The sequence below is a fragment of the Erpetoichthys calabaricus genome, chromosome 10 (genome assembly GCF_900747795.2).
Source record: "Erpetoichthys calabaricus chromosome 10, fErpCal1.3, whole genome shotgun sequence".
NCBI lineage: Eukaryota > Metazoa > Chordata > Cladistia > Polypteriformes > Polypteridae > Erpetoichthys > Erpetoichthys calabaricus.
The window spans coordinates 91,982,019-91,995,311 of NC_041403.2; the positions used below are offsets into that span (position 1 = coordinate 91,982,019).

General features: G+C 36.5%; 1 protein-coding gene across 1 annotated transcript in view; it reads left to right on the forward strand.

Annotated features, from left to right (window-relative positions):
• The first annotated feature begins 1,521 nt into the window (after positions 1-1,521).
• Positions 1,522-13,293, forward strand: part of LOC114659234 (DNA (cytosine-5)-methyltransferase 3A-like) — a 72,808-nt gene continuing 61,036 nt past the window's right edge. The window contains 4 exon segments of the mRNA XM_051932451.1: positions 1,522-1,745; positions 10,129-10,253; positions 11,857-12,002; positions 12,670-12,874. Of these exon segments, the coding sequence (XP_051788411.1) occupies positions 10,139-10,253; positions 11,857-12,002; positions 12,670-12,874 (466 nt within the window). The 5' untranslated portion in view covers positions 1,522-1,745; positions 10,129-10,138.

Consider the following 13,293-nt stretch of genomic DNA (forward strand, 5'->3'; position numbering starts at 1 on the left):
TAAGTGTGCGCATCTTAATGTAACTGCGTTAAACCCGCTTAAAGACTTGTACCATACTGCCGGTTAAAACTTCTTCAACTTTACTAGGATGGTGACACATCTGTTTTGTCCTGCCACGGTTACCATACAAGCTGATCGTACAGTACGCCTTACCCGCGAGCCCCCCCTACCCCCAACCCTCTTTCCGTTTTAGCGCCCTGCCGCCATTTCCTGACATTGATACTCCATTTTGTGTTTTCAAAATATTGATGACACGGATTTAAGTGGCTGAGTTCTATTTAAACTCGTGTCAGTTCCGATCGGAATTTTACCACGCATAACTAAAAATTATAAAAACGTTCCAGAGCAGGGTAACGCAGTTATTTTCAATAATTTCGACGTAATGTTAGTTATCCCCAAGACGCCCTACAAATCTGGAGTTTTCTTTCTTTTTTTGTCACGTTTATATTACTGCCTACCACTGGCCCAAGGAAACCCAAGTGAGCTGAAAATGGATTGGATGACTGCTGGATGGCCTCATCTGACTTCATAAAATGTCGTTTTCTGGTCCGTTTTTCGTTTTTTATAACGCAGTCGCTTACCATTTTAACCATTTACGTCCACTGCCCAGTGCGCTTTGAAAACGTTACTTCCCATCATTTTAAATGCAAACACCGTTGTATAATTTTGTTAAAAACAAGGCCAACTTGTTAAAATGAGGGTGTACGTCAATGTTCTTCATGTATTTTACAGTGCCTAGTTTTATCGATAATTGCACATTCCATCCGGGACTAGGTTCTGACTTGTCCCCCGATGCCCCAAAACCAACAGTTACCAAAAATGACGTTCATTTTGCTAGGGGTTCCTTGTCGGTCATATTTAGGCCGGCCATTATAACCGTGCACCATTCTTTAACGTTTTCTTTCTTATCAATCGACAACGGTCCGGCACGTAGACGGCAAGAGTCGTTTAAAACCCTCAAGTTTATTACTTTTCTTAAGACCGCGGTGCCAGCCTGGATATCGATCATCGGGGTATAGTAAACGAAGTTCATTTTAAACAAAACGACTAAGAAATTCTGTATCCATCAAACATTGGGGTTAACTTCAAACAACATCAGGAAAGGAATATGTCAGGGTCATACAAGTTCCATATCATTAATGCGTTTATTCGTCTATATGATTTACTAACCGCAGCATACTACTTATAATCGTTACTGCAAAATCATTTCTTCGTATTCCACTTCAAGCACGTGGAGCTATTGTATCCATTTAAATTATGCTTAAAGTACTGTACCGCCCTTATGAAAAGTCGCCAATCAGAGCGAAGAAGGCTATTTTCCCGCCGAATCTCTACCCTCCTCCCCCATGGCTTTACTTGATTGGATGGACGTGCAAGGGTTGTTTCTTTTTTCTCCACCCCGTCGCCGAATTTGGACATACTCGGATTTACCCTTTTCTTTGCGAAATATTGCAATGTCAGTAATTTAAGATAAAAGAACATATAAACATCGTTTATCTTTTATAGAAAAGTATCTTATACAGTGTAGACCAGACACATCAACAAACGAGCTCCACGTGATGCTTAACCCTTAGTTGGGCGGCGACAACAATGGTGCAACGATCCTCCGTGATACGTTTCGATCCAGGACGTTTGGCGAAGTAATGGTTAATTGGAGACCCCCCCATTATAAGAAGGAGTGACGTCAATACTTGCATGCAAGCGCGCAAACGGAGAAAGACAACTTTGGAGTGCAGGATAATCAGGTATGTTTCTTAGAACGCATGAAAATAATATATAGTTATTTTTACATGTGCTAAAATAGTTTGGTTTTAGTAAGTTAACATGCACGATTTTAAGAAAATGTATTTGCTGTATTTTTGTACTTTCATTAATGTATACATAAAAAAATTGAATGGCATTGTTGAACAATAAGAAACGTGGCGTGTTATCTGTTTCCGTGCGTTTTGATCGTTCTGATTAATCTTTGTTGGAACAAAAGTAAATTGTTTGATCATTTTAGTGATAGCAGCAAAGTGAGTTTTTAAACAGTGATTGTGCATGTATAATTTATTTATAACTGCATGGTGAAGAACGGAAAATAACATGTATTTAATCTTCGGGACACGTGCACATTTTTAAATTAACGTGTGAACTTTACCTCGAAGATCTCAGTGCTTACAAAATGTATACAAATCACTCGTGATCGGCGACACATTCTATTTCATTACAATTTGTTTTCTGATTTTGTTGTTTCATAGATTTGATTGCAGTTCGCGTGGTTTGTTTGTATCATTTAAATTGCTCTGTGGGTGTGTGTACTGAGGGTAAATCGGGAGAAAGTACGTTCCGTCCAGGCTGAACTGCCGTATTGCATTGAATGATGATGAGGCTGATGTGTATAAAATTAAATATGTGGAATTAAAACCTTTTTTTGTGTTTTTATTCGGTTACTGAAAAATGTGACCCTGGAGGTAGAGATATGTCACCTGGCTGCAACTAAACATGCTTTAGAAGGTAACGGAGAATTAAAGAGCAGGCGAAAGAAGAAGAAGAAAAAAGCATTCTGCCGGTCTCCGCGTTTATTTGTCCGCCGGAGGGGCTTCAAATTGAAGACACCAGCACGTATGTGCTTCACTTTTGCTTTCTGCCCCTTTTACCCCTTCTTTAATCCTCGTGCATTCAGCAGTACCTACTAGACAGGTTTATATAACATTAAAATTCGATATTCAGTTTTTATTTCTTGTCAAAATAAATCGCCAATTGAAAATAATGAAGTTTTTTTTTAATCCCCTTGGTTTTTAGTGTAGAATTGAATCGAGGAAATTGGCGATCGTTCCACTGAATGTAGCTTGCTAATTTTGTCGGCAAAGAAATGCCATCCCTGTTTAATATAAATATGTTCATTACTGCACTTTTTGTTATAAATGTGGAGCGTTTTGTTTGATTGCGTACAGAAAACCATACCACAGGGCGTTTTTTTGTTTTTTGCGATTTAAATAAAACGGCAAGCCACAAATTTGGCTTGTTAAATAGATTTTGTAATATTGCTGTACGTCTTATCTCTTTTATGTGCACTATTAAAATCATCATCTAATGTCAGTTCTTCATCCACTTGTAAGTCATTGGGAAGAAATAAGCTGCTCTTGCACTTAAGCGTACAAGAAAGAAATCTGCCAATGGACAAGGAACAATTTATTGTAACTACACACGTTCGTTTACTCGGACGAATTCATGCTGAGCAAATTAATCTATGGTGCTGATGACATTAACACAGTCATCGTTTGAGTGTGGTTAAAGAAAATAGTATTTCGAAAAAGAAACCATGCAGACGCAATAGAACACATTCTTCCCTCATGCATCTACTGACCCAGTCCTCCTGAACTGTGAGGCAGCTTCTTTAATTAGTAAGATTGGATGGCACTTTGGACGTGTACAATGCTTTTGGAATATTTTGATTTCTTGGCGGTTATATATGTTGTCTATAATATGTTCAAGAATTTTTCATTACCCATGTAACTTCTACTCTTCATGTCTATATCAGCTTTGTATATGTGCATTTAGTACCGTGTACCAGTTCTTTGCTGGTTTGCTTAAACTTTTCCAGGTTATGCCAGGAAAGTCGGTACTCAGCTTTGTTATTATATAAGTATTTTATGCAAAAATGTTATAATACTTTAAAATGTTCATCAATACAGGTGATGGAAGCAGTAATTGTTGGTTTATTTTAGAAATGTTGCCTGAAACTTTTTTTCTGTTCTGCTGTACCAAATATGTTGTTGGACATGTTTCGTAAAACTGTAGTGGAAATGGTTTTAACAGGAAACACGATGCATTTATGCATACATTGGGTGTCATGTGACAGGAGTTTCATCATGTGCCTCATCTATAACAAAACCCACAGCCTGTGGGAAAATCATAATACCTGCTGTCACTTAAAAACATTTCTTCTTGGACATTCTCTAAAAACACACAATTTTATTTATTGTGTGTGAATGTCTAGCCTATGCAGGTGTTCATTATATTTAGGGGTTCTACATACTGTGTGTTAAGCTTGATGCGGTGAATATAGCTGCATCATGTGCACGTCCAGGTGTGCCAACATAAATGTCCAGGATTAAACACTTACTTTTAGCGAGTATCTGAAGAATTATTGTTGGCAGCCCTTTATGGTTATTATAATTACAGTAAAGTTCAGTTCGGGGAAGACTAGGTATATGCATTCCATTGTATGTCTCAAGGTGTGTCAAAGTCATAGTATGCAGTCTTGTTTACTTCTGCAGTACTTGGTAACTTGACATACCTGCGCATCGTTCTCTCTCGAATGGCTGTGCACATTTTGTAAACCGAACAGAGGATCAGGATTTTCCTCATCCCAAATGTCTCTCCAGTCACTCTACACTTGGCACTTGGTTAATGCTCTTTCTGATTGAAATTGGTGATTGGTGGCTGCCTAGTGGTCCAATTATGATCTGTGCCACTACACAGAACTTCAAATGTTGATCTTGACATTCTGATATGTTGTTTTCAGGAGTTTTTTTTAATCAATGTTTCTCAAATACAATCTCCCTGAACTTTCTGGCATGCAGTGTTTCCCCATACAAGTGGCTTACAGCACATTAATAGGACAGTTTTTTGTATGCCAATTGTGAGCAGTTGCTTCATTTCAGCATCATCATCTTTAGATATTATTAACTATGAAGGTTATCTGAGACTAGTGCTGGGCAGTATACCGGTTCATACCGAAAACCATTTTTTATTTTTGTTATGATACAAATTTTTCTTATACCGCAACACCGGTTTAAATAGCCTAAACAACGTTCAGAAAGTGGCGCAGCAGGAAACTGTTTAAGGGGGACCTTTTTCACTGCTACACTGCTAAACACATGCAACGGAGTACATGTGTTAGTGGAGGTATTGAGCAGTGAAAATGGATAGAGAACATTCCGAAAATGAAGCTGTAGCAGACGATAAAGTTGAACATGATGACACAGAAGAACTTTTGCTGGAAAAAGGAGTCACGTCTGTTGTCTGGAGATACTTTGGATTTAAAAGGTCAGATGTGGACCATTATGTTCAAATGTGTGAATACTGTTTCTATACTACTGGATAATACTGCAAGCCAAGTTGTACTTGTTTTATTTTTTTCAATACTGTGTAATGTACCTGGGTACTGTGTAATAGTATGACAACATGTTGACTTTATTCTCGACATTTCTACTTTATTCTCACCGTTTGTCGAGATTAAAGTTGACATATTGACTTTATTCTCGTAATTTGTTATTAAAGTAGAACATCGTAAACTAAACTTCATCTTAAAATGAATATTTAATTTACTAGATTTTCTCAAACCCCATCATAAGTTATGTAACACGTTAAATGCTTTGTGTTAAGTGTCCCCCGACCCATGTTAATCGCTACGTGCTTCTTAAACTGACTTCCTCTTGTACTGAGGAGGCGCAGGCAGCGATTGCCACACAGAATACATTCACTTCATGATATTCCTGCTCCCTGAACATTTAGATTGCAAAGATATATACTTGATATAATTTTCATGATGAAATGCATTAAAACATGTATTAATCATGTGGGGGCACCGCGGCGTGGAGGTTGCACTGCTGCCTCGCAGCAATGGGGTCCTGGGTGTTCCCTGCTTTGAATTTACATGTTTTTCTGGTGGGTTTACTCGGCGCTTCAGTTTCCTTTCAAAGTCATATAGGATGTGGGGTTTTGTTATGCTAAATTAACCCTGCTAGTGTATGTGTTGCTCATATTCACTCTGCGATGTGCTGGCGTTCAGGATGGGATGGGCACAACCCTGAATGGATGGCATAATTAAACATGTATAACAAAGATTTTTTTAAATTTCTGAACACTCCGTGTTCTAAGTTTATAACTAGTTTTAATTTCACAGAGACGTTTATCGTGTGGTGATTGGTTATGTGGAGAAAGAAAAAGGGAGGATAGGAACTGGGGGTTTGGTACGTCAGATAGAGACAGCACGCATGCAATAAAGAAAGCCCACTCAGAAGAACATGCATTGAATTCTGTGTTCGTGTCTCCGACCACCAGATCACAAACCCAAAATTTACACAATATTTAAGTGAAACCTGTGCGATACCCATTCATACATCCAGTTTTTTGGAGCCTCGTCACACCTGCCATAAAGTTCTCTACACTGAACGTATACCTGGGGACCCCTTACTGCGAGGGAGCAGCAAATTTTCAGAGAGCATGAATATCATAAAGTGAACGTATTCTGTGCAGTGATCACTGCCGGTGCCTCCTCTTAGTGTAGAGGAAGTAAGTTTAAGAAGCGCGTACAGTGATTAACAACTGGGTCGGGGAACACTTAACACAAAACATTTAATGTGCTACATTAACTTATGATGGGGTTTGATAAAATCTAGTAAATTAAACATTGATTTTAGGATGAAGTTTAGTTTACGACATTCTACTTGAATTACAAAATAAACTATGAGAATAAAGTGGAAATGTCCACTTTATTCTCAACATATAGTTTTTTTCTTCCCTGTGTTCGTTTTTTTTTTTTTCTTCACCGTGGCCCTAATACAATTCGGTAGGGTTATACCACAAATAGCATTATAAGTGCAAGTTGCAGTTTTATTATTTATGCATACAGCTTAGCTTGAAGCAAGGACCATATTAATGCAATTTGCAATAATGATGGTTCATTTGGTAAAGACGTCATCACCAAGTTGCACTTGTTTTATTTTATTTTATTTTTATTTGGTGAATACTCTGTAATGCACCTGGGCTTGAAGTCTTGAAGTAATAGTATTATTACTGGAAGTTGTGCTATTATTTATTTTATTGTTGTTATTTATTAGTTTAAATATTATGCAGTTTAATGATGGTAAAGTTGTTTAAAAAGTCAGTTTAACGTGTCAGTGGACAGAGATTGTCAACATTAACAAAAAGTGTAGTTGGTTTACAAAAAAATATTTACTGTTTATTCTAAGACATGTTCAGTGCAATACAACTTTTGACAAGCACCTCTGGATATAGTCTAAATGCCTCTTTGGATGGTTGAAAATATGCTGTCAAAATTATAGTTTAAGTTGTTTGCAAAATGTGTTCAATAAAAAGGTTCTATATTTTGACTGCAACTGTCATGCAATGCGATTCCTTCTCTCATGACAGTGGAATTGGTTATTCTTAGCCAGTCTACTGCAGTAATTGCAGTGGGAAAATGTGGTTAACATCCACTCATGCATGGGGAAAAAAATACCGTTGAATACTGTGAAACCGTTATAATTTTGAAAATACTGTGATATAGAATTTTGGTCATACCACCCAGCACTATTAGAGACATAAGAATTATTAGAAAGTGCCCAGTATTAATTAGCTGCCTGTAATGGGAAGCCAAAAGTACATAATTTATAATATACAGGGGTAGGCTACGGCAGCTTTACAGTTGTTTGTATGGAAAGACATGCACGTTATGATTATGTCAGTAGCTTCATTAACTAAAAAGAATGTCACAATGGCACAGTACACTTATGTACAATCTTATAAGTGCTCAATTTGCTGACCTTCATTATTTACACATTCTTGTAGTGTACCGTCAAGTGAATGCAAAGACAAATGATATAAATAAATACAATCATTAATACATAATTAATACAAGAATAAACTCTGTTTTGCGTACTCACCTCTGTAATCCCACTTTTGTCCATGCCTTGTATATGAAATCCCAGGTGGAAATGTACTAGAAATTTTTTTTTGTTTGTTTTTCTCACATAAAACAAAATTTGTCTTGTAGCAATTTTTAAGAAATGATTGGTATTGTCACATTAATCATTTTTATAGAGAATGGTCAGTTGTTTGAAAACAAGCTGCCAAGAGCAAATTTCCATAGTTATGTAATGCATTTTTCAATTTGTTGCTTAGAAATTATATCACTGGTCAACAAGCATTTGGCTACTGGAATTCTTTCACCTGTACTTTAACAAATTTCACTTGCTGACTCCAAATCTGAAAACCGTTTTTGTCCAGCACTTCCCATTTTTTAATTATGATGTTCCAGGTCTTGGACATCTAGGGTGACTGGACAGTAAAGGCAATCGTCTCAGACTGCAGAGGGCCAGGTCCTCCACTTTACATGTCACCCGAAGGGTGGCGATATTTTTATTGCAAAGTGTCCCCATCACTGCTCTGGGGCATTGGGGTCCACCTTCAGACTTCAGGGTAAGTGCACCCTGGCCTCACCAACAACTCTTCCATCAGCAGCCCAAGCTCTTCCTAGATGGTCTTCCATCCAAGTAGTGACTGGGCCTGAACATATTTAGCTTCAGGTGGATGACCTCTTCTGAAGTGCATGTTGTATGGCTGCTAGCATAGAACTGTCGTGGTGCAGCAGATATGTACAGCAATGCATCTTTACTCATGTACTATGAAATGTGTGGTATACATCAGGTATTTTTTGATTAATATCCTAATGTCTTTAAGAATGTTGCATTACTGTATATATAAAGGTGGGTAAAAGCAGGTTTACAGTTGTGAGTCGGGAAGCAAAAAGTTTATTTTTGTATTAATTTATTAATTATTGTATTATTTATTTGTATTATTTTTCATTGTACTCTTTCCCAAAGTGTACCATTGTGTCTTTTGAGTTAATAAAGATATTGTAACTGTCATAACCTGCATGTCTTTTTCCATACAAGCAACTGCAAACCTACTTTTGTCTACCCTTGTATACCCGTTTTTTTATTTTATTTTTTTTAAGTTTAATTTTGAATTTGTGTGTGTGTGTGTTGCTCAGTGCATCACTGTGTCTTTACTATAGTGTGTAGCTTCACTTTTAATAATGTAGCTTTGTGTTTTCTCTTTGGCTTCAGAACAGAAGTTTCAATGAAATGTAGTTTCTTTTTTCTTTTCACATGTTTGTTTTTCTTTGGCTGTGAATTAATTGGAGTTTGAAAGTATTGCAATGGAATGAACTATATTGTATAGAGCTTGACTTAGAAATATCCTGATGGCACTATAGCCTTTTTATAAAGTTCAATTGGACAAAATGCCCTTTTAATTATAATGTCAAATGGAATGGGAAACAACAAATTATCAGTACATGTTTAATATTTTAAAATGCCAGTGGTAATCATGCTGTTGGTCATTTTAGGTAGTCTGTGACAAACTTCAGTCTAGAGACCTGCATGAGAGGGTAGCCAGGCCCTGAAAAAATCTGCAGCTCAAAGACCGCTCAAAACTCTCTCAAGAAACCAGCCTGATACCTGACAGATATACTAATACACTGAAAAGCAGTGTTTGTCCCCCTCTGAGATTGGACAGTGATAGAAGAGTTCAGTGCTAAAAAAAATATGGGTTTGGGCACAGGTGAGAAGCATGTTAATAAGAGTGGAGGAGAGGGGTTAAAATAGCCCAACATCCCACATTCTTTGAAAAGAAGCCAAAAAGCTTTAGCTACCTTTTTTGTGACACATTTTTTATATAACATCAAATTTCCTAAAATTCCTAAAAAGAAAATATTTCTAATTAATACATATGCTTCTATGTGAGGTGCTATTAATTTTTTTTTAAAAAAATGATCATGATAGTATTATGGTAAAACTCTTAAGTTAGTGTGCTAGTTTCTCTTTTATGCATGTGCTTCAGCAAGGTAAAAATAACGATGCTAGCAAAATAGAATTGGAAGTTTTCAAAATATACAGAATTTATTTTCTTAAATTTATCCATTGCCAACTCAAGCACAGTGACTCATAATCGAGTAAATCTTATGTTTGGGAGTGCAATGCCTTCCATGTAAACTCTAGGCAAAATGACATCGTATTACACGACGATTGAGTTGTCATTGTTTAGTGTGTGCAGATACCACAGAGTAGTGGCAGTCTACTTATCTGAAGTAACATCTGTCAGGTGAACAGATCACCTGAAAGTTGACACACAAAACTGCTGTCTCTTGGTAGCATTTAAGTAGCCTCCCTGATTCTGACATCATTGTAAATTTTGCAACAGGCAAACATGGCTGTCTGGTGTAACATAATCATTGTAAATTTTAGAAATGCACTTTTAAAAATGCTTAGAAGTCATAAGCAAATGTTTTCACTAGCAAAATAATGCACTTTTGAATGTTGTGAATTTGGTTTAAATATTTTTCTTTCCTTGCAGGATATAGAACATGGCTGTAAATGTGCGTTTGTCATCAAATTCCCCGTTAAGTCATGCCGAGTTGCTGGTGTGGTTTAACGAAACACTGAACACAGAATTCACAATGATTCAGCAGCTCAGCTCAGGTAAAGAAAATATTTGAAATAACTTTCAGTGAATATGTTTGCAGTTGTTGCTTGACACTTTATTTTTCATATTTTATGGTGAGTTTTTTTTTTATGGCGCTTCTTTGGTGTTTTGTTGGGGATACATCTGAAGTTTTACATTCCATTAGATGCAGCTGCATTCTTTACAACTTGTTCATGCAGTTTGTCACTTGGCATAAATATTGAGTGGTGCCAGGCCACAGTGTTAACCAGCACACTAATCGTGAAACTTTTTTTCAGTAGAAAAAAAGGAGGTTTAAAGGTTTTCTCAGACCTATAATGACATTCACATTGGGGTCAATTTATAGGTTTTTAGGGTCATTATTTTCACGTGTGCAGAGTGCTGTGAAATTCCTACTTGAATGTGCTAATCAACATGCAACATGTTACCTCTTTCCTGTGCAATGTCTGTGGAGATAGCGGATTTAACAAGTGGAGTACCCCCACAGAAGATGGTGGAAAAGCCATATTGAGAGCAACTTGAACCCAGTATATTTAAGCTCTGTAGCTGCAAAGATAACGACTCCAGTTCTGTGGTTCCACAAAACAGATTTAAACACATACTGTAGTTTCGACAGCAACGACACTAATGAAGAACGTGTCTTGCCCGCTAAAATGTAGAGTTTTACATTTTTGCTACTGGAAATAATTTTAAGCATATCTGATTGCCCACCTAGGGTTAGTGCCCTGCCCAAAGTTGGTTGTTATCTTTTGCCCACTGCTGCCCAGATAAGCTGTGGCTCCCTGCAAACCTCAACTGAAAGTGCAGAAATTAGTACATTTTAGGCTGTCACTTGTAGTGTGTATAGTCTTGTCTGATGTCACTGATCATGTAATTTGATAAAAGACAAGCAAACCCTCTTAAAAACCAACCAAGTAATATCTTTGTTAGCCTTTTAAAATACATTTACTGTCTGGTACAGAAGTTCGATATATAAATGATGTTTTTATTTTTGGCCTTCCAAATTCTTAGAGGAAACTGCATCATTTTATGAATAATTATGAATTCAAGAGATTTTAACAAGTAGTGATGGAAAAGGAAAGTGAGGAAGTGGTGGAAGACAATGAAGGTCTTGTTGATTAAAAGCCACAAATTATTTTCCTACACATGTAGCATGAATGTCTTTATTAGGGACTGCAGTGCACAGTAGGTATTTGTTATGTAAATACAAGGTAATTTTACAAATAAGTTGTAAGTTTCAAACGTAGGTGTTGATAAGATGTTTTTCTCAGTTGACAGTGTTCATTTTGTTTGTCACACAATCCTGTTAACTCTGCAGAATTTGTTACTGAAACTTCTAATAACCCAGTGACAATGAAAACTGTTTGTGTACAGGGTCGAAGTAGTACCTTTTAAAAAATTGTTTGATAAATGGAAAAGTGCCTTCCATGTGCAGACCTGGTATAATTTACTTGCACAAACAAAACTATTGATAAAGAATATCAGTATGCATTGCTGTGTGCACTGCATTATTATTAAATAATTGCATAGTAATCATATTAAATGATTTTACAGTATATTTGTCTAATTAACTATAGGTTTGTCACCTTGGCTAAGAAAACTTTCGTAAATTCTTTTCAGGTGCAGCTTTCTGTCAGTTAATGGATTACATATACCCTGGTTCTCTCTCTCTGAAGAAAGTAAATTTTCAAGCTCTTGAAGACAATGACTTTATCAACAATTTCAATCTCTTAAATGAAAGCTTTGTGAAAATGGGTGTAACAAGGGTAAGTGTAGTTTGGTTTCTTTAATGCGAATATTGAGTGATTTTCAGTCTATTTGCTTTTAATAACTATAGTACTAGGGTGTTGTACCATGTTAGCCATTATTAATGTAGTGAAAAGTCAAGCAAAATGACACATTTATTGGATAACTAAAAAGATTACAATATGCAAGCTTTTGAGGCAAACCAGGCCCCTTCTTCAGGCAAGATGTAATCGTTATTCAAATCATTACATGTTGCCTGAAGAAGGGGCTTGAGTTGCCTCAAAAGCTTGCATATTGTAATCTTTTTAGTTAGCCAATAAAAGGTGTCATTTTGCTTGACTTTTCACTTTTAATAACTAGAAATTACAAAACACTACTCTAAGTCTGACATGGCCTCACAAACATCACAAGTAACAGCCATGAAGCTGTTTATTTCTAGGTATATAAGAAGTTATACTAAAGAAATGTAACCTACTAACAACAAATCCGTATTTGCTTTGTTTTTAAGAGTGTTAGTATGATGGGTTATACAATAATTATAAATGAGTTTAGAGAACAGATTCTTCTTGAATTTTATCGTATACATAATATTTTGTTTTCATAGTCTGTGTTAACTTCCTGCCATTAATATGTTTATTATTTTACTGTTTCTATGCTCCTTGATTTTACCTTATTTTTAATTGTTAGTCTATTCCAGTAGAAGAACTACTGAGAGGGAAATTCAATGAAAATTTCCAGTTTGCTAAGTGGTTCAAGAAGTTTTTTGATGCTAACTACAATGGCCATGAATACAATCCCGTAGCTGCTCGCAAGGGTGAAGAAATACTGCCGATTACTCATATTCGTGGAGTCCCTCTTGAACAGATTATGAATAGGAGTTTAACACCTTCAGGTAAGTATTAGTAATATGAACTGAAACTCATACTGATCTTTCCCCTAAAAGCACCACCTCCCATCATTGTGAAACACAAATAACCCAAGTTTTTTGTCATCACATTTGCCAAAGTAATCAACATTTGAATGTGCTGTTGTTTATACTTGCATCACATGATCAAATCAGATTAGCATTTTGTTAATTGTAATTTATTGAAGGAGTGGTACTTACGGTAATATCTCACAGTGTGCTCGCATGTGTTTGTCGCTGGCCTGAGAGAAGGCAGATCCCAGTAATGATCAATGTTATATACAAGACCTATACGTCTCTCTCGCTGTCCACCCCTTTGTATTTTTGAGAAAATCGATGTAATTTTTGGAATTCTTGTGGATGGACATGGAGGAGGAAAGTTGCAAAGCAAGATGTCTGTCTAGCAT